General features: G+C 40.0%; 1 protein-coding gene across 1 annotated transcript in view; it reads left to right on the top strand.

Annotated features, from left to right (window-relative positions):
* The window catches only part of Gabrb1 (gamma-aminobutyric acid type A receptor subunit beta1), a 368,244-nt gene extending 347,906 nt beyond the window's left edge, over positions 1-20,338 (top strand). Inside the window, exon 9 of the mRNA XM_047566847.1 lies at positions 19,600-20,338. Coding sequence (XP_047422803.1) covers positions 19,600-19,944 — 345 coding nt within the window. The 3' untranslated portion in view covers positions 19,945-20,338. The remainder of the gene's footprint in view (positions 1-19,599) is intronic.
* The last annotated feature ends 2,634 nt before the right edge of the window (positions 20,339-22,972 follow it).

Raw genomic sequence — 22,972 nt, 5'->3', positions numbered from 1 at the left:
TATAAAGAAAATAAGTTTATTGAGCTCACAGTTTTGGATGTTGAAAGTCCCAAACAGCATAGTGCCAGCTCTAATGCTATCATGAATGGTAGAAATGCATGAAGGATGAAGTGACCACATCATTAAGCAGGAAGTTGGAGAACAATTCAGGGGTCCCACACCCTTTCTGAAAGCAAAACCTCCAATTAACCTAACCACCTCCCACTAGGCCCCACCTCTTAAAGGTCCCACCTTCCAACATCACCACACTAAGAACCAAGCTCCAACACATAAACCATGAGGGACATGCTTAATTTGCATCCAAACCATAATACATACGTAGACCTGGAACTTTCTATATAATTATATGTAAAGGAATGGTGCCAGATCCGCTTGGTAAATAAATGAGAGAACTGGAGTAAATACATGAACCCATACTGCACAGCAGTTACAACCACAGACTAGAACCAAAATATAGAGAGCTAGAGTAGGAACTCCATAAATTCGTCTCACAAAAACAAAATTCAAAATTCAAAAACAAAGCATGTTAAGGCAGAAGAGTTTGTGACAGGCAGACTTTCCTATAGGTAAAAACTATAAATACTAAGAAGGAAACTTTTTAAAATTCTGCTTAAAAACATGAGGAAGTCAAAATAAGATTAACTCTACGACATGAACTATAATCTGTGTTTGTCCTCTAAGGCTGCTCCCCAGTCTGAGTGAGAAGAGACCAGAGAACTTCAGCAGAAAACTGCAGTTTTATTTGTTGAAGGAGTCAAAGCATGAATTTTGATACTTACAGGGTTCTTGACATTTTTAGAAAGTGAGCCATAATAGATATTCAAAAGCTGAACACAAATTTCCCTTCCATCCTTGATTTACAAACGTACAGGTAAAATGCCAAGAAGTTCAGAGGAAAATAGCTAACGTCTGAAAACTTGAGAGAGAGAGAGAGAGAGAGAGAGAGAGAGAGAGAGAGAGAGACAGAGACAGAGAGAGAGGGAGATTGATTTCAGTTTTCTGTCTACCATTTGGGAGTCAAAGTTTGCAAGTTGATTCCTGCCTAGAGGACATGGTAATCACATTAGGCTGTCCATTAAAACCCCCAAATGATCACATCTTAGGAGTAAAGACTAAGTCAAGAGAAAAAAGTATTCCCCTGAGATTGAGGGAAAGATGAAAACAGACACATCCTAACACACATGATACAAAGCCTCCTCATATTCTGGGTCATTTGTTGGTAATAGAGCTGCCTGACAAATAAAGTCCAACATTCTTTAGGAAGATAACATAACCCAGTGTCTAGGGTGCATCATTATATAATCAAACATTACTAACATGAGAAGAAATAGGAAAATGTGACCAGAATCTAAGAGAAAATATTTAGACAATGGAAGCATGCCTTCAAAAGCCTCCAATACTAGCTTAAAAGATAAAAGAACTACAATTTAATATATTTAGTATTTATTGAAAGAAAGAGCCCAGAATCGTAAAGAGCCAAACCATCCTACAATAGGTCAATGATGAAACAAACTGCAGCACATGTGTACCATAGAATATTACTCCAATAAAAATAAATTGAAATGATTCCATTTATATAATACTCCTGAAATAACCAACCTACAGAGATGGAGAGTAGATTAGTGGTTGCCAGGAGTTCGTGATAGAGGGAAAAGGATAGATGGGTATGGTGTGTTATGGGTTGGATGTCAGGTGTCTCCCAAAAGCTTACATGTGAGACAATGCAAGAGGGGTCAGAAGGTAAAGAATTGGGTTGTGAGAGCCTTAACCCAATCAATGAATTAATCACCTGATGGAATTAATTAAGTGATAATTGAAGCAGGTAGGGTGTGGCTGGGGGAAGTAGGGTATTTAGGGCGTAGCTTTGGGTACATATATGTGTATCTGGAAAGTGGAGTCTCTCTCTCTGCTTTCTGATCATCATGTGAGCCATTTCCCTTTGCCACACTTTTCTGCCATGATGTTTATTTAGCCTCACCTTGAGCCCTGAGAAATGGAACCAACCTCTTATGGACTGATACCTCTGAAATTGTGAGCCCCCATAGAAAATTTTCCTCCTCTGCAGTTGTTCTGATCGGGACCTTAAGTCACAGCAGCAAAAAAAAAAAAACTGACTAAAACAGATTGGTTAAGAAGAGACCGTATGAAGGAGATCTTTGCCATGGTGGAATAGTTCTCTATCTTGATTACAGTGGCGATTACACAAATCTGTGTATGTAATAAAATTACATAGAATTATACACACTTTATATCAATGACAGTTTTCTGGTTTTTATAAAATTATTGTACAATAGTTGTATCAAATATCATCCCTGGGAAAAACCGGGTGAAATGAATGCAGGATCTTACCATGCTATCTTTGCAACCTTCTGGAAGCAATTTCAATATTAAAGTTTAAAATAAAATCAATGGGAAAAGATTAATATCCTGTATAAAAGATGAGGGGTTTCAGAAAATGTTTGAAACTATGAAAAAGAACCAATAGAAATCACAGAATTGCAAATGTCATTAAATACCACACTGTATACAACAGAAGAAAAAGTTTGAAAAATTGAAATTCTATTAATTTCTGTTTTACCAGTCTTATCATGAATGTGGCTACTTTGGGAATGCCTTAACTGACACCCCTACTTTCCATTTATATTTGGTACCCCTGTTCATTGTTTTCATGGGATGCTTCCTACCATAGGATTCTCACAATAGTGAATGTATGTTTGTGTAATTATCTTCACATTCACTTCTCTTGTTAGACTGGAGTCTCCCAAGGATATGCAACAAGGTCCTTGTCTATTATGCTTACTATTCTTTTCTGAGTGGCTAGAACAGGGCAGATACCAAAGAAGTACCTGTTCAATGAATGAGTGAATGAAAGGCCTCCTTCAATGAAGATTGGAATTTAGAGATCACACAAGGTAATGAGTGCCACGTCACAATGCTTTATAAAATTCTTGTATATTCATGAGGAAAGGAGACTAGAGTCCACTGCGTCTGCCCCAGAGTATCTTACTACACCTGTCACTTTGATTTTCAATGTTTTTAAGTATGTTTTATATCGACTTCTGCTATTCTTTCTGAATCAGAACTGCATAATATTACATATAATACTCAAAGGAGTGTTGTGCCAATTAACTTCTCCACATTTACATGGAGTAATAATAGAGTGTTACTACTATTTCATTCAACTTGTAACCATCCCTGCATCTGCTTAGGTTTGTCAGATCCTGACTTCCTTATCCTTTTCTAAAACCAGGGTCTGATAAGGACAGTGTGTTTATAACAAACTTCTTCTGTTCAGTGTCTCATCTTCGACAGTTACATTAACAATGCAAACTGTGTGGTATTTAAAAATGCTACCCTATGGTTAAATTCAAACACAGAAAATATTAGATTTTTCCCCCTTTCATATGGGGGTTGAATGATCCTCCTCTTTCCTTTTAAATGCTTCTAAAAAGTTCAATTTAAATGACGTTTTGTGGTTCCAGCCAGTATTTGAGAGTTCCCTTATACCTTATCCTGGAGCATGGAGTGGCATTGTTCATTATTACACATTACTTTTGATAGCCTCAGCTGGGCATAAGGTCAGGGGTGTCTGCACTAAAGCTTCAGAAGTGCAGCCTTGTATTGATTTATATCTCCACCAGATGCACTGAAGCCATCTTTTATATGAGCACAGATGCTGAATCCAGACATTAGGAGAGTTTCAATCTCCAAGGTGATCGAGACTATAGATTCATGAACCCCTCAGGCATCATTTGAAACTAGAGATGGTATTTAGAGTTTTGAAAGATAGATTTCACAGCACAACAAGATTTTTAAGGCAGCTACCTCTGGGAGACATTTATACTAACCTGGAACTTTTTTAGTTGTATATACTGGTCACAGTGCTTGCTTTCTGCAAATAAATGAAAAGGATAAAATGGATGCATGGGTGGTCTGTGACTAGAGACCACTCGTGTCATGGAAGACACCGGGGGAAATCTGTCAGGGATTCATACTGAATGTGCAATTGCAATCCCAACAGTCAATAAATATTTTTTTTTTTCCTTTCAGAGTCAGATATTGGTACTGTGATCTGGCCTCTTCCCTCCCATTCCTTTTCTCTGTAGTGACTCATTTAAATACTGTCAGACAACTTTCCAAATGTAAGTCATCTGTGTATTGTGATAAATTCCAGGATACAAACACAGATGAAGATGGAAATTGAAAAGTGAATGGCTGTGTCCTTAAGTATAAATTGAAACAGCTTTGGACATATTAGTCTTTGATCCTGGACCTCAGCCCCGTCTCACTGCCTTGCCCTCAGGCCAATGGGAACACTTCACCTTTTTTGCAGGGTGCGGGGCAGACACCAAGAATTTAACCCAGAAGCGCTTAACCACTAGGCCACCTCCACAGCCCATTTTTATATTTTATTTAAAAACAGGGTCTTGTTAAGTTGCTTAGGGCCTTGATATGTTGCTGAGGCTGACTTTGAACTCATGATTCACCTGTCTCAAGCCTCCCAAGTTACTGGGATTACAGGCAGGAATGACTGCATCTGATTTACCCCTCCTTTGAGGAAGCTTTGACCCTTCTGATTTAGCATCTTGAAGTCATTCAAACCCATGCCCAAATCTGACTTGGTTCATTTTTTCTTTCCTCTAGCCACCATTTCCTCTAGCCTATCTCCAGCATCTTCATCTGTTTATTTTTTCTTTCTAAGAATATATTTCCCTCTCCCTCTTCTTTCTCTCCCTATCTCTCCCTTCAACTCTCTCTCTCTCTCTCTCTCTCTCTCTCTCTCTCTCTCTCTCTCTCTCTCTTTCTCTCTCATTATTCATTTTTTTCTGTATCCAAATAGCTAGGATTCTTTTCATAAATGAGAAAGAAATTTAACTTATTTAACTGGCTTTAAAAAAAAAAAAAAAAGTGGAGGGTTTATTTATTCCAGCCCCCACACTACTGAAAGGTCCAATCATGGTTCTGTTTTCTCATGAGGCTATAACCAGTCGTTCAAACAAAGTCATCAAAAAGGATGCCTCTTCATCTCTGAGTTTGGCTTTCCTTTATATTGTCTACTTTCAGTTGACCCTTCCCTCATGTTGACACCAAAGTTTTAAGTTTGTAGTGTTAAGCTGTACAATCCTGGCCCAAAAGTCATTTTCATATAGTTCCCAAAACAATAGAGTCCTAGTATGGAATCTTTTTTCTGTATAAACCTGGGTCATATTGATACCACCATTTACTGGTGACGAGTTCTGCTTCCTCAGGTGTTGAAGTATAACATCAGAGAAGTACACCAAGGCAAGCATATTAAGCAGGTTTTATTTAAAAGTAGTACTAATACAGACTTCTCCTGGGAGGGAGAAAAGGGCCATGGCTGATGTTCTAGAATCCCAAGAAGTGAGCATGCCCTATATCTTTTATAGGTTAAGGTCTCTTTTGTTCTCCAGTCTTTCCCCACTTATCTCTCCTTCCTACCTACGTGAGTAGACCTGGTTTTGCATGTGAGATGCAAAAAGTGAGAAGCAGATGGACAGAGGGAGGGTCAAAGTGATTCCTCCAGGTAAGGGCCCAGGGGGCATTAATTAGCAGCTCCTTGCCTGTAGTCCCTGACAAGTGCAGGTAAATATAGTAATCTATGGGCTTTGGAGATCCTTGACATTCCATTCTCCCAGGGGCAGTCTCCAACTTCCAGAGGCAGGTAACTTTCATGGCCTCCATTTCCTTGATTTGACCTGATCCCCTATTTCTACACTGCCTGTCCCCAATGCTGGCTTCAATATTCTCATGCAGAAGTCAATCCTTCCTACTAGGAAGATAGTATTATGGTTTAGATATGAACCCCAAAAGTTCATGTGTGACACAGTGCAAGAAGGTTTAGAGGTGAAATGATTAAATTATAAGAGTCTTAACCCAACCTGTGAATTAATCCCATGATAGGGAATAAAGGTGATAACAATAGGCAGGTAGTGACTGAAGGAGGTGGGTCCCTGGGGATGTGCCTTTGGGGTATATATTTTGTCGTTATTGAGCAGAGTGCTCTCTCTGCTTCCTGGCAACATGTTCCCAGCTGATTTCCTCTGCCACATACTTCTGCCACGATGTTCTGCCTCATCCCTGGCCCTGAGGAAGAGAGTCGGTCATCTATGAACTGAGACCTCTGAAACCATGAGCCTCCAAATAAACCTTTCCTCCACTAATTGTTTTTGTCAGGTCTTAAGTCACAGCAGCAAAAAAGATGACCGAAACAGATGGAAAGCACTAAATGCTCAGGTCTGGACCACAGGCATACTCTGGAGTCTCAAAGATGCAATCAGGCCACCTCAACTACATGTACCAAAAATATCAAGGCAGTGTTATCAAAGGAAGGTAAAAAGGAAACAGATAGGTCAAACCAACAGGCAGCCACCACAACCAACCCAAATTCTTGGGATGCTTATATAAAATGCAGACTGTGAGAGCCTTAATCTAGAATGAAATGAACTCAAACCTCTATTTTTAACAATTGATTTACATGCACACTAATGTCCAAAAATCCCTATCCTAGAGATCTCAGAGATCCTAACCACCCAGGCATTCTTGGCCATCGAAACTCAAACAGCTCAGAGAGGTGGCTTAAAGTTTGGGTTTCAGAGTTCCCCATCCTACAGATATTTACTGAGCCTTTCCTTAGGATGTCTCAGGATCAGGTCTAGAAGGACAACAAAAAGGCACCTGTCCTCCTGGGGCTTATATTCCAATTAAGTTAATTGACAAATGTGCCCTAATTACATGATAGAATGGATGGTGGCAGAGAGCTGAAGGGGATGAGGCAGTGATAACCATTGAACGCCCTGCTTTGACCACACTGGCTTGTTTTTCTTTTTGTTGTTTGGGTTTTTTTTTTTAACCATCAATTAATGTTTCTAAGTCCTCAGGGCGTTTTCACATTTTCACCTGCCCAACTTCTTTCCTGGAATGTTCTTCCCCGACTTATATGCTGTTTGTGGATTAGGATGAAAAATTCAGACTTCATTCTGTGACTTGGAAAGTACCAGAATATTTTAGCAGAGGAGATATCATCTGTTTTGTAGTTTTGAAAGATCACTACTGCTGCTTTGCATAGAAAAGACCACAGTGTTGCCTTCCTGGAATGAGAAAGATCAATTTCAAGGCAAGAGGTGATGGTTGAGAGAAGTGGGCAGAATCAGGCAGGATACATTTCAAAGTGGAGACATTTGGACTTGCTAACCACATAGAATAGGAGAAATGCAGAAAAGAAAGGAATCTAGAATAACTTTATCTACCTGAATAACAGTCTAGAATATCACCAATTGCTTCATTTTATCTCTATCAAGAAAACAATGTGCAGTTGTTTAGGTTTATGCAGGTTTAGACTTAATCATTCATTCTTTCTAAAAATGATAATTTCCATTTCTGTCTTTAGTTGTAAGGACATGCAAAGAGAGAGGCTCATCAGCAGAGTCTTCCAATGTTCCCCTTATCCTCTCCACCACCACTTTGAAAAGAAAGTTTTCAGGAGTTCTAGGCTCAGAGAGCCTAGTATTGGGCAGCCATGATAAGAACAGATGATTGATGGCAACAGCATAATGTGGTTCATTCTATGAAAGGGAGGGGAAGATGTAGGCAGAGGCCATTAAGGCTCTCTGTGTTCTTCAAGGGGAGGCAGCCTTTTGCACTGCACGGCTTCATTTAGAAGACTGTAGGCTTCTTGAGGACCATGAATCAGCTCATTCTGCAGCCAGCCACTTTACTTGAATTCCTGCTCTGTACTTCAGAACTGCTCAGTAAATATAAATCTATTTGAATTGGCTAGCAAGAAAGAAATAACTTTTGTTTGCAAAGTAGATTGAGCCTGGAGATATTCCTCAACAGGGCTTTAAAACCGTCACTGAAAACAAGGCTGTATTTTATTTCAATTACGCTGAAATGAGTTCTGCTATATTTATATATTAAAAATATCCAGAACAGTCAAATTCAGTGAGTGGCAACATTATTCACAACCTAAGGCAATTTTTGTGAATGTTGGGGGCAAAGAGAAAAAGATTGGGAATGAGATGAAAGGGTAGGAGGAAGACAGAATCCAAGTTAAAAAAAACAAATGTATACAGTTGCTTGGGGTTTCTATTGAGAGGAGAAACAGTCACCACGTCAGTGTCTTTAATCATTTGAGAATCACCCTCATGATTTTTGTCATAGCCTTTTTACCAGTCAGGGTTCTCCAGAGAAATAGAGTCAATAGAAATAGAACTAGGATGACTATAAAAAGAGATTTATTTTAAGGAATTATCTCATGCAATTTTTACAGCTGGTAAGTTCAAAGTCTCTAGGGCAGGCAGCAGGCTAGAAACTCAGCTGAAAGTTGACGTTGCAATCCTGAGTCCCAAATCTGCAGGTCATGCTGGAACCTCAGTGGATTTCTCCATTATAGTTTGAAACAGAATTTCTTCCTCTCCAGGAATCATGTGTTTTGCTGTCAACCGTTTGCATGAGGCCCACTCACATCAAATATAATCTCCTTTACACGGAGAACTGATGATGATTGTCAGTCACATCTACAGAATACCTCAGAGCAGATAAGAGTTTGACCAATCAACTAGAGCCAATAGCCTAGCAAGGTTGACATGTAAAATTAACCATCATGTCCTTTACCACCTGTACTATTATTTATTCATTCATTCATTCCCAGCAGTTCTTCCCGCACGCCATGAACTTTTCTCAACTTGAAAAAGACAAAGTCCCTGATCTCATGAAGCAACATTCTAATGGCACACTCAGAAAAAAAACACATTGGACAGGGAGAGAGAAGATCAGGAGTTCTGCTCTGGCCTTTTCTAGACTGAGATGTTTTTAAATATCCATGCAAAGGTATCTTACAGGCTGTTCTATAGTAAGTTCCAGGAGAATATAAGGAAATGTGAATTACTCTGAATTTGTTGTTATAATGAAATATGAGCATGAGTGTAATGTTAAGGAAACCATGCACAAAATCACCAAGTTAGGGTTCTATTTTTATAAATACATTAAGAGAAATATACATAGCTACTTTATTTTCTTCATAAGGCTACCTGATTTTTTTTTTTTTTTTAGGAAGACTAATTTTGGGGGAAGGGAGTTATTTCTTGTTGTCCTTGATAAGATTGAAAGTTCTGAGAGTTCAGTGACCTTGTCTGCTTTGTTCACCACTACCTTCCCAGGATTATTGTGTCCTCAGACTTACAATTTAAAAACAAGATATTATGGGATTGTATGTTTGTTTTTTGCAGTACAGTGAATTGAACCCAGGGCACTCTACCACTGAGCTACAACTCCAGTACATTTTATGTTTTATTTTGAGATAATCTTACTAAGTTGCCCAGGTTGGACTTGAATTTGTGATCCTTTTGCCTTTGCCTCTCAAGTTACTGGGATTATAAGCATGCACTACTGTGCCTGGTGATGTTGTTGATAAGCACTGTGCTACAATATGCCAGTCTAATAAGGAAGGAGAGTCAAAAGCTGGTTATCCCTTCCTGTCAGGAATTCAGGTCTTTATATAGTAAAATCCCAGGCTTTCCTTTACACATGAGCCCCTCCAAGATTTGCCTGGGGTCAGCCAACTCCAAGGCCAGGTGTCATGACCTTCTTAAGAAAGATAAGGAAGTGGACCTCCTGGTCACAAGTAAGTAAACTTCAAAAACACTGCTGGAAGAAGTACTGATAACCTGCATTTGAAAGATGTCACAGTATCTGTCCAGTAAAACATTTACAATCAATATGAGGAGGGAAGAAGTCTCACATTTGTATAAGTGAATACAACCTTGGGGATGTTATTTGTTGAGATCTCTGAATTACTAGAATGAGAGACACAAAGTTCCATTGCACATAGAGGGGTTGATTGTCTCATCAGTATCTGGAACCATGCCTGAAGCATGGTAGGCATTGTATAAACAGTACCAAATAAATGAGAGAGTAAATAAATGAACTAACAACATTTTAAATGTTTATCTATGTTCCACCTACAATTACCTCTTGCAGCATGGAAAATATGCCTGTCTAATAAGGGCTGGAGTGAGAGAGAAGTGTTAGCAAGTCCTTGGGGCTGCAGATCTAAAGTCACATTCTCTGCTTCCCTTCATTAGTCATTTAAAACATCCATTTGGATCACCTGCCTGAAGTAGAAGAAAGACGGTTTTGTTTTAGTCCACCTGAGGCCTTAATGATCATTTTCTCTAAATTTAGATTCAGTTATACTCTAAAAAGGATTCAGCTTGTTGATTCGAGGTATATAGTTAATATTATTGCAGTCATTTCTTCCAGTATTAAACAGCCTTACCTCCCCAGTCACTAGAACCGATGAACAACTTCAGTCCTTACCCATAAGTGCAGCAGGGTTCCACATGCAGATGCCAAGTGAGATAAAAATCCAGAAGACACAACACCTGCCTCCTTATTCCAAAAATACCATCAGACAGGTCAGTGCAGAGCAGGGAGGGGAGAGGAGAAAAGAAGTTAGATGTGATCTTTCCTTCACAGTTTCTCCTGGAAATTGGAGTAGGAATTCCCTTTCTTGAGGTGACATGAGGATGGGGTCTGAGTATCCCATCGAATAGTTATTTCAACATGAGCAATGCCTAAGAAAATCTAATCGCTTATACCTGCCCTCAAAATCCAGTGTGTTAACATTTTCATTTGCTTCAATTCCTTCTTCCTCAAGGTTTAAAATGTCTTCATTGTCTGGATCATGCCCAACTCAGATGATTCTTCCTCATTAGCTAGGTGGCATTTGATCACTACAGATGACGTGAGCTACAACATGGTTGCTTGCTGCTCCTGGAGATGTGAAGAAAAACAATAGCCATTTTCCTTGCAGATAATAGTTTTAGAAAGCTATATCAATTGTAGACAAAATACCTTGGATGTCCTTATATGGTTAAGGTAAAGAGAAAGCCACTCTTGTCCGTAGGTCAAGGGTTAGTATAGAACCAACTAGAAATTTGCTGATGTCCACAGTGGCATGGCTACCATGCATACACCTTACCAGAAGCTAGAAGTTGAAGGGTAGAACTAAAATCTCAGACTTGGGAAGAAATGCACATTAAAAAAAAAATGTTACATGGCTCTTCTTAAATTTTCCCTAAAAAGAACATGGTAATACTGACTTAACTATACAGCAATGAAATATGTATAGTTCAGCTCTTATATTTAGTTGCCAAATTGTTTTTATTACATCAGACCACTTAAAGTCAGGATTTCTAGCTTAATGGTGGAGAATACTTTGAGGGATTTGCACAAACCAATAAACCTCATGTAATCTTTAGGTACTTTTGAATCTGCACCTAAATAAAAGTTACCTACAATATCTTAATAAAATGTACCTTGTTTGCCATGACTTCTGTTTAATGTTAAGCATCTGCATATTTCACTGCCAATTCTAAACTCTAGCAACTTGTTTCTTTAGAGACATTCATAAAAAAGCAACTTAATGTTGCATACAATACAGATCAAGGGATTTAGTTTCATAAGTTTTGCTTTGTTTTTTTGAATGTTGTATCCTCCTCCCTGGAATGTTCTCCATAATCAAAGTCTGCCAAAAATTGGAAACAAATCCTTGAGATTACCTAGGGAACACCTTCTATTTATACATGAGGATACTGAGACCCAGATTTATTCAAGGTCATTTCTCAGCAGTCAGTAACAAAACCAGGATGAGAAAACAGCTTTTAGCTCCCAATCTTCTGTTCTGTCCCCTACCCATCTTTAAGACTCCATACCAAACCCTTGCTCCATGAATCTCTGTGGCAGCCAGTGACATCATTTTTAGGAACCCCTAACCATGTCTGTACTATACCATTTAGTGCTTGGTTAAAAACACTTTATTGTTACTCGAAATATCATACTTTAGTCAAGTATCTCTATGAGAGATTAATTATCTCTGAAGGACAAAAATTCATATCTAGGCCAGCCGTGTGGGTGGGGCCTGAGCGTTTGGGCGCACACTGGGCAAGCACCATGCGTCATTACTTTTGAACTGGGTGGTGGACCCAACAGCACTCATCTTGGTCCCAGCTTCGCCAAGGTCCAGCAGCTGTCCCAAAAACAGGGCATCACCCAGCATGGGGTTGCAGAGATCATGGCCAAGTTCTTCTCATTTGGCATCAATAGTATTCTGTGCCAATGTGGAAACCTTCACTCCAGTGCAGAATTATGGAGTCACCTTGCTGGTGACTACTGACCCTGAGCTCACAAGTACCTCAACAGTGTGGTGGAACAGCTGAAAGTCCTTATAGCAACCCTAAGATCGGATGCCATCATATCCCTGCTTTAGAGATGAAGAAACAGGCTGAGCACCGACAGTTCAAGGACAGCACAGCAGGAGTGAAGGTGACCTGCTGTAGTGCAGATGTTGAAGGCTTGTTCTCCAGGGTGGCGCTATTGGGAAGTGACCTTAAGAGGTGGGCTTGGTGGGAAGTCCTAGACCACTGGAGTGTTCCCTTGCAGGGGTCGGGATCCAGCATTTCCTCTCTCTGCTTCCTGGCCAGAACTGTGAACTGTTTTGCTTTCATGCACTCCCACCATCATGTCTAACACAGGCCCAAAAGCAATGGGGTCAATCAGAACCAGACTGGAGTCTCCCAAAAGTGTAAGCCCAAGTAACCTCTTCCTCTTCATAAGTTATTTATCTTATGCATTTTGTTACTGTAATGGTGACCAAGCACTTCTCTGAAGGAGCCACAACTGGCAGAGAAAAGCCAAAGTGTGCAGAGGCATGCGTGCTTCTGCCAAGCCACCCAGTAAGCACCAGCAGTGACCAGCAGGGTGAGGGATACCAACACAGCTATGCTTCAGATGAAGAGACTTTGCCAGGGTTGCACATTCCTCAGCACTGAGGCCAGAGTGGAACCTCAGGCCAAAGCCTACACTCACTCCTATCACCTCCCTGCCTTCCTCTCCTTGGGCTTTCTGTCTTCTAAGTGGGAAAGGAGTGATTTCCCTGCAACAACCTACCTTCCCAAGCCCCACTAGGACAGAACAAATGGCTCTGCCACCCCCAAGGGATGGAATTCAAGTGTGTGCTAAAAATACCGGGTCTTGGAATTGTCCTGAGCCTCAGGTTCCAACAAGCAGACCCTGCTCCCTAGGCATAAAAGCAAGAGCCCACATTAGTTTTGGTCCCTTGGTCCTCCAGACCTGAGCTGCACTGCAGACTGGGGGCGATGCACACGGACAGGCTATGGGCCATCATGTGGTTGGAAAGGTACTCAGCTCCACACTGTGCTGTACTCCACGGAGACTCCTCAGGAGCCTCACGCTGGCTTCTGGCAGCTGCTCTAGGAGACCCAGCACAGAAGGGATGCCTTGTAGGGAGAGTGGTTTCACTCAGGAAGGCGTGGACACAGAGAAAGGCAACAATGTGGTTTTTCTTTTTTATACCACTTATACAATCCAATGAAGATACAAGAGAAACAAAGTATAGGTCTTAAAAATATAATGCCTAAAAATATTTCTCTGAAATCACTACAGTGTCCTTTAACTTAGGCAAAATTTATTAATATCTAATGTAAATATATTTAAAACTCCTATGGCATTCCAGAATGTACTCAACTGAAAATCTTGCTGATAAAATTAAATAGTTAAATGCAGAGGTCTCTCTTTACCTTTAAGAAGTGATTCTGGAGTGATGTTCAGCAGTGAAAGCCCAAAGCCTGTATCTAGTGACTCATTCCAGGTGTGAATGCACAAAGTGTTCGCTAATTCAATTCCTGGGCCAGATGCAGACTTCTTTGGCTAGTGACTGTCAGTCACTGAGGTCATCTGAAATCTCCTCTATCCCATGGGTTTCAGCCCTGCCCTTGTCCTACAAGCAGGATGCCCATGATGGTCAGATTCCATGTTACCAATACCACGGTGAGGCACACCTCTCTCTCTACACTGGCTCTATGCATGTGGCCAAATGAAACCCTTTGGCCTTAATTGTTATTTTAGTGGATAAAACTGTAAACTACAAGGTGACATTTTCTAAGAATGCCTTGGTTGTGGCTTTGAGTCATACCCAGGGTGAAATGCATACCTCTTGGTTGTTGTTGCATGCAGCGTGGTCAAACTAGAAGTCCTGGCAAGGGGTGAAGGAGGATTAGAAAAAGAAAAGACTCACACATGAAGATTTTGAAGATAAAGCTGGGATCAGGTAGAGTACTACTCTCTGATGGAGATGCAGATCTACAGAGTTACACCAGCAATCTTTATTTATATATGTCTCATTATAAAGACCAGGCAAGCATTATTCTTTGTATTCAGGAAAGTTACAGAAACTAGGACATCTAGGTAGCTTTTCTGCAGTTGCAATCCACAGTTGCAAAATGCAATATTAGGAGCTTTGTGTAGCTCTTAAGTCCATTGTTTAAAGTTACTGTTAAATAGCAAGCTCAGGAGAAGTGGAACTGGTGAAACATTGTGGTTGACTAGCATAAGAATTCCTCTATTCCCAGGCCTATGTGCCTGAGATCAAGGTCAGAACTGATAAGATTCTTGGCACAGAGCCTCCTCATGCAGGGTATTACCACAGCAGGTAAGCATCCTGTGCTCTTGCATAGAAACATTCCCAGGCATCAGGCATGCCATAACCATGAGGTTATCAGAGACCACCCCTCCAATCTCAGTCACTGCTCTCCCATCCTGTGTCACCACTCTCCACAGGTTGTGACTATTTTCTTCTCCTCACTCCCTTGGTCCATGATACCAAGATATTTATCATAGTAATATGTGAAAATATGCTTCCTTGGATATTTCAAAGAAAATCCTTCCATAGAAAAATGTATTATTCTTATGATAAACACATACCTATTGCAGGAATTATCGAGAAAGCATTTGCTTAGTACCACTCCCCTCACAGATGCCTGCAGGTGACCTTCACAGGCTGAGGCTGTAGCTCTGTTGACCTGCACTCTCCTCAACAAAAACCAGATACCAAAGAGCAGCATCTGGGAGTCTCCTCCTGTCACCTGAAACTTCCTCTTCCTGGGCATTTAAGCAAACCAAGATAAATTGACAAGGTAGCTGATAAATCACGCTAAAACCCTACTCTTCTCTTGAACGGAAAAAAGCACACACATTTTGCTTATTTCTTTAAAAAAAAAAAAAGTCCATGATCTATGTTTTTCTTGACTTTTCCATAGCACCTAGGAAAATGATGTGATCTACTTTTCATCTTCTGGAGTCCTTGTCCCTGCTTCAACAAACTCAGCATTTTGCTCCTTGTAACTTTAACCCTATCATCCTTAGAAACATAAACTTTCATACACATGACCTTTCAAATCACAGGCTTAAGATACGTGGCATACACACAAGACAGGCCATGGACTGCCCCCAGTTCATCATCTCCAGTGACACAACCCACCCTTGAGCCTCAAGGAAACATCGGTACACCTTCATATCAGAATCCCTGTCACTTGGAAGTGTTCTACTTCCCAGACCACCATATGTCTCCAATTCTGAAGGCATTCCTCTAAACTTCCATATCCCTGACTTCTTCATTCACTCTGCTTTTATCGACCATTCTTTCCCCTGACAACTGAGTCTCTTCCAGTTTCACTTAACATCCTGTTATGGTTTAGATATGAGGTGTCCCCCAAAAGCTCTTGTGTGAGACAATACAAGAACATTTAGTGGTGAAATGATTGGGCTACGAGAGCCTTAACCTAATCAGTGTATTAATCTACTGATAGGGATTAACTGGGTGGTAACTATAAACATGTAGGATGTGCTTGGAGGAGGTGGGTCATTGGGGGCATGTCTTTGGGGTATGTATTTGTCCATGGTGAAGGGAGTCTGGTGAAGGGAGTCTCTCTGTGCTTCCTGGTGCAATGGCTTGAGCTGCTTTCCTCTGCCACACCCTTCTGCCATTATGTTCTGCCTCACCTCTGGCATAGAGCAATGGAATTGGCCATCTTTGGATTGAAACCTCTAAAATTGTGAGCACCAAATAAACTTTTCCTCTTTGAAAATTATTCTTGTCAGGTCTTTTGGTCACAGGAGGGGAAGAGTTGACGAAAACACATCCTGTCCTGAAACATGCAACTGTTTTATTTCTTTTCTTGCTTTAAACTACAGACTTGTAAAGGGGAGTTCATATAAACTGCCTACTTGCACCTCCTTGCCACCAGTTCAGTCCTTATTCTAAGCTCAAAAGTGGCCTTATTGATAATCTATGAGTATTTTCTACTAGTTCTTTCCTCTCGCCCTCTCTGAACACTACTGCCTATTCTCTCCTTCTGGCTACCCTACATTCTCTTATTATTCTCCTGTCTCTCTGGTTTTTCAATGTCTCATTCCCTAATTCCATATCTACCTCCCAACTCTTAGTTTCAGTTCTAATATTACTCCAGAAACACCACATGTACAGTTACTGGCCACCATCACTACCAAGATGTCCTAGTATATCACAAATTCAAACAAAACAGCAAACTTCTTTTTTTTTGATGCTCCACACACTGAACTCTCCATTTCTGCTAATGACCATGTAATCTTCTCAGCCCAACAAGCTGAAAATTTCTGAATCACCTTTCCTTTCCTCTCCTGTAAATCCAATCAGGCTAATTCTATTTTTATTTTAATTATTTTTTCAGTGGTCTCTTTTTGGTACAGTTCTTCCTTTCCTTTCTACTGTGCTGCCCTAGTTCAGGCCCTCCCTTATCTATCCTCCAGCACTTTTATACCTCTGGGTGGGAAAGGAGGCCTTAAACCTAAAAATACCATTACACAGTAATAAATGCTATGTAATGTATAAAGCTGCTCCCCTGCCCATCAGGTGTAGTCATTTTCCCCGCCTCCCAACCACTTGTCAATCTGTGAACATGCTAGCTAGCTATTAGTTCAGTCTAGCTTGCAAGTATCCCTTTCCGATATTGGTCCCCTGTTAGCCCAGCGGAATTCAACTGTTTACCATAGCTTCCCTGCCATCTTTCCCCATCCTTCTGTTTGTCCTCCTCACTTTTCTCTATCCTCCTGGCTTTCCACTCTCTCTAGCACACGCCCTTTCTCTTTCTTTTCTCTTTTCCTCTCATTTTCTCTCTTACCCTGCAGGGAGACACTCTGTTTGCTTAATAAACTCCCTTATGTGATTTCCCGTGTCTGGTGGTGTGGTTCCATGGAAATTCCCTTACATGCTAAGGAATAAACAACTGGAAAAGACCAGAGGGCTCTAATTGGCTATCCTAATGCCAAATCTGAAAGATGTGTTTTGTTTGGCTTGAAGAAGCATTTTTATAATTTTGAGCAAACTTTCCACAGAGACTTCAAATAAAAATCTAGATGCTCAGGTAGTCTAGCCAAGAAGACATCCGGCAGCATTGGGGTCCACAGTTGTCAGTTGGATCCAACCTGGTGTCCTCCTGAGAGACTCACCCCACCATCGTTCTCACCCCTCCCTAGTTCACTCAATTGTTTATATTTTCCTGCCTCTACTTATTCAAGCTTCTTGGTCCCTGTAGGTATCTGAGTTTGTAAATTCTTCTCTTAAAGTTAGAACTAAGATTTTTGATGGTGAGGATGCTAATTTTGCTGGATAAGTATGTTTGACTCCTAACACTATTATAATAGTAAGTACTCAATAAATGTTTGGAAAAAGTTGTGAGGTTACTATTATCAGGAAAGGCATAAAGGTACACATAGAAAGTAGAATGTAAATTGAATCTTGAATAAAACAGTTCGATTTGATTAACCTACAAAGAAGAGAGAAAAACTATGCATGATACAAAAAGCATCCATCCTACATTTTAATCCAAAATTGAGTGCTTATTTGTTTACTACTAGGCAATTGACTTAACCTCGGTGGGCTTGTTCCCGTATCTGCTATACTAGGATAATATATTTCATAGTGCAGGTATGAGAAATAGCCAAATATATAATTATACAGTATGATCAGTAAGTAGTAGTCATTAACAACAAAAAATAATAACCCCATAAATAAGAAGTCAATAGATGAGCAGGGTAGGATATAGTAAGTAGGCCAATTATGCTAGAGAAAAATGCTCAAGGGTAAAATGCAAATAGATAAGAATGGAGAGAGATACAGACCTGATCCAGTCATCTTTTCTCTCCAAACAACTCAAGGCTTAAAGCTATCAACTGAGTAACTGTGGGAAGTGATGGAAGCCAAGGATTCTGAAGTTCTTTCTCAGTAGAAAGTATATGAACTCTGAATCAGATGAATTCTAATGTCAGGTCTGCACTTGCTAGCAGGATAAACCTGAACCAGTTGGTTAACTGTTCTAGTTCTCTGTTGCCTTATCTATAAAATGGGGATAGAATGACTTACTTTAAAAAAAATAATGGTTTTAGGCATAAATAACACATTTGAAGCAACTACTCGTATGCTAGGCACATGGTGGACACTCAGTAAATTTTCTCCAGTCTACATTGCAGGTACCATCATCTTATACCATCTTTTGTCCCTTCCTTTTCTTTTCTCTCTTCTGTGTCTTTACCTCAAATGCTTTTCTCTATCTCTTTCTTCTTTACCAGGCTTCTTTTCCCCTCCATACCTATATCTGTGTTTCCAACAAGTGTTTACTGAAGTTAATCTCACTCAAAAGCATTTACTGTAAGTCAGACACAGTGCTATTAATGTTACCTTTAAACAGAGCTAACCTACTTGCCCTTGGAAGTACTCCAAATTCATATGCATAGGTGAGCCATGCACCTTCCTGGTAAATCTGTTTGCAAAATATACTGGCTTGATCAAAATGTATTCACATCTTATATGTGTAATGTACAGACCAAAATGTGTTCACATATTCTGAAGTTCCAAGAGTGTGTGTAAGCATAGCATAGGGAATGACCAGGAAAGTTGGAATGGCAGGAAGCAACAGTAAACAGTGGTAAAGGAACAAAGTTAAAGTATAAACACATTCTTCGACCCATTAATCCCATTTCTGGCAGTTTAGCCAGAACAACAATTTAAAAGATGTTTCTTCCAGACTTGTTAATAAAACTATAAAAGTAAAACCAATTTTAACATCTAAAATAAATTATGGTTTATCAAAGTAAGCTATTAATAAGTGATGTCACACAGTCTCTAATAACATGGAAATATGATCAGGCTATATTAACTGACAATAGCAAGTTTGCAAAGCAAAATATATGGATAAACCTGTATTGGAAAGTATATATCAATAGAAGAAAAAAGTTAAGGCTAGCAAGATATTAATGATTGACTATGAAGGTTCATTCTGGATTTTTACTTCTTGTTTCTAGCTTTAAATGTTTCTAGGTACTACTTAATGTTTCTAGGTACAACTAGAAGAAATGACACATGCACACTAAATATGCATATAAACACACCAATGTTTTGCAAGTGGAGACAAATGATAACTAAATAAATGATAGCTAGTTATCTAACCATAGCTAGCAAAATAAGTAACTGATACAGATGGATGACAGATTGACAGCTACATGGCTGGCAAGACAGACACATGATAGACAGATGGATGATTAGATAATCTCCACATCCAGGAGGCACACAGAGTCAGATGGCTAACAAGAATGCTTACTGAACCTCATAGGTGTCCTCAGTGACAGGCTGATGACAACAGGCGATGCTCTAGCAGTTGTGTCTGAGCCTGTCCTTTCTGCCATCAGGTTGACGCCCACGGCAACATTCTCCTCAGTACCCTGGAAATTAGGAACGAGACCAGCGGCTCAGAGGTGCTCACGGGCGTGAGCGACCCCAACACCACCATGTACTCATACGGCAGCGCCAGCATCCAGTACCGCAAGCCGCTGAGCAGCCGCGAGGGCTACGGGCGCGCCCTGGACCGGCACGGGGTGCCCAGCAAGGGGCGCATCCGCCGGCGCGCCTCCCAGCTCAAAGTCAAAATCCCCGACTTGACTGATGTGAATTCCATAGACAAGTGGTCCCGAATGTTTTTCCCCATCACCTTTTCCCTTTTTAACGTCGTTTATTGGCTTTACTATGTACACTAAGATCTGTCCTAATGGTTCGATTTAGACTACTTTCCTCTTCTCTTGTTTTTTAACCCCACAGGTCCCCAACAGCGATACTGCTGTGTTTTTTGAGGTAAGAGATTCAGCCATCCAACGGGTTTTAAGTCTTGCATATCGATTTTATTACTGCACCATGTTTACTTCAAAAAAAATTTTTTTTTGTTCCAGTCTACTGTGGTCCAGGTTATCAGCTCTTTAAGAGCTCTATTAATTACCATGTTTACAAACAAACCACACAAAGAGAGGAGTTAGGAAGACCTTTAGTAGTCTTTCCTAGTTGCCCTGTTTTTTGTTTTTGTTTTGTTTTGTTTTTTCTCTTTTTTTTTAAATAAAAAGAGGACCTCGCTGTCCACCTGCACTGCTTCCTGGTAAACTGTAACACTCTCATGCTGCCAAAAAAAACCCAACACAATTTCCAGGATCTCAGAAGAAAAATAACAAAGCCATTGACAAGTTACAGATTTCCAGGAAGAGGGAAGGGGAGAAAAGGTGAAGGTGAAGGAGTCTAGAAAAGAGAAGAAGGTTCCCCTGGACTCTTAAGTCCCCCCAAGTCCCTTGTTGAAGGGCTCCTCAGCTCTGTGGAACAGGAGGGAGGGATTGACAAGTGCCGGTCAAGGTTGTGCCAACTCAACCTGCCATCTTCATCTCACCATTAGGCTGGGTATCCTTAGAAAGGCTTCTTTGTCAGACTTCCTGGCAAAGTTTTCAATGAACATTAGATTCCAGCCTGTTAAAATTGGTAGCCATTGAGAACATTTTTCTCTCCTTCACAGTAATGAAGAGTTTGGGGGGGCAATGATTAGTTTTCTTACTGATGTGTCCAAAGAGCAGCCCTGGATGCACTTTGAGCCTGAACTCCTTTGAAGCTGTGCCATGAAACCTTGCCATGACATATCCATAGTTCCTGCTCCAGGGAGAGTAAGAGAAAGGATATGTGGTGAGGGCTTTGAAGAGGAGAATGGGGAACAATTTTCACTTGAGAAAAATATTGTCCTTTCCATGAGGAAGGCAAGATTTATGTGCTGTGAAAAGGGTGCCTGGGCAGTTCTCTGAACTGCCAAATCTTAAATCAAATAGTATATATTTCTTAGCCTTCCAGAGAGCAGTATCTAATGGTGACAGGCTAGTCACACAGGCCTTAGCAGGTACTTTATGGCTCTCTCTGAACTCTGCATTCCCGACTGTGGATTGAACGATACAGGAAACACACACTCATCCACATTGGTGTCATTCTCCAAAGCCAGATTTCCATTTTAAGAAAATCCTTAAAGTAGCAAATCCACAGATAAAAATAATGACAAACACACTGGGCCTTCAAACACATGCACCAGCCCCTGGAGTGTAAACCCTTGTCTACACTTGTCAATCACTGTCATCCCTGCTCTGCCTTATCTCTGCTCATGGATTACCCTGGGTCATGGTTCTCATGACAGTCAGTAATGCAACACAATTCTAAACACATCTAACATGCTATAGTTGGGATTTTTTCCACTTTGTTTTATTAAAACCTTTTTTTGAAGTTTGAGTATCAAAAAATTCTCTATTTTCAAGGTTGAGGGAGACCTTAAATTGACCATCCAGTGATAGAGGTGATTTGGTACCTGATCCATAGATAAGAAATCACGATTTAATTAATCATAGGGATGATTGCCTCATTTGATAATCTGGCTTTCTCCCTGAAGCTGTGAGGAGGATCTATGTGTGGAATAGCATGAGCTGCTAGAAATCATAGTCATAATTGGAAAGATAAGGCTGAATTCTTACTGATGAGCCCAAGGGGAGTTAAAAGATATTCTTTTTAGGGAAAAAAAAGAGGAAAAGGGAATCCCCAAATAATAAATGGGTATGGTTGAAGATAACATACATTAGTTAGTAAGAATATTAAAACTCCACTTTAACCTGAAAAATGATCTCAATGGTTTCAGGAGGAGTTAGTAGGGTTATGGGGACCAAATTTTTATTTCAATTTTCAGTTATATGAACATACTTCCCTGTCAAGGTAATCCCCAACTTGTGGACATGAAGTCATCTATTTTGAAACTGTTCAGTCCCTTGACAGAATGAGATGCTTTGCCATTATAAAATGTCTAAATTGGGTGCAATGTGGCCATGTTGGTGATTTTAAGGTTAGTATTCTCAATGACCACCCAGGAACCACTGTGCAGCCATTTATTTTAAATACAGGAAGGGAAATTTTTGGCTAATGTCTAACAGAAATGAATCATTCTGATGTCAAAGCCTTTTAAAAAGCTTTTAAGGGTAAAATGCTAAATCAGAAAGGATGTGTTTCTTAACAAAACAATTTCTCTTTATTTATCTGCTTAGATCATTCTTCTTGGAAAATGACTGAGGTAATTTGTATTTCAATTATTATTTTTACCTTGTCTTTTAAAGTCTAAAGTATTGTTTTTGCTGTAGTTTTAGATATCTTGTTAGAAAAAATATTTTCAACTCTTATAAAACTTAACCTTTGTAAAATGTAAAATTATCAAGCCAGGATATACCCAATGGGCACAAAATGGTGTCACCATCTGGGCACTAGAGGCTTCACAACTACCATTATACAAATCCTATCTACTGGCTCTAATTTTAGAGACAATGGTAGCTAGAAGAATGGAGAAGCTGCCATGTTTCTGGTTCATGACCTCTGGCCACACTTGTTTCTTCTGAACATCTCTCAGACAAATCCTTCCCTCCTTGGATCCCCTCCTGGCTAAATCCTCCCTTTCTAGGCTGATCAGTGCATGGTTAAAAAAAAAAAATCTACCTTCCCTTGCTGTCTCGTTTTTTTCTTGTCCAAAATGATGTACATAAGACATAAATAGTTGTGAAACATTCTTAAGTGCCCTCACACTGGCCCACATTCTTGAAAGATTCAGATTATTACATTATACAAGGGTTAGGTTTAATTATTATTGGGTGGTTTTATTTTTTGCCAAGAAGATAGCCATAATCCCCTGCATTACTTAAGTGGCAGAAGAGATTGAAAATTGCACACTCATTCTCT

Source organism: Sciurus carolinensis, chromosome 10, assembly GCF_902686445.1.
Source record: "Sciurus carolinensis chromosome 10, mSciCar1.2, whole genome shotgun sequence".
In the NCBI taxonomy this organism is placed as follows: domain Eukaryota; kingdom Metazoa; phylum Chordata; class Mammalia; order Rodentia; family Sciuridae; genus Sciurus; species Sciurus carolinensis.
Note: the sequence above shows the minus strand (reverse complement) of the source record. Positions and strands in the feature narration are given on the sequence as shown.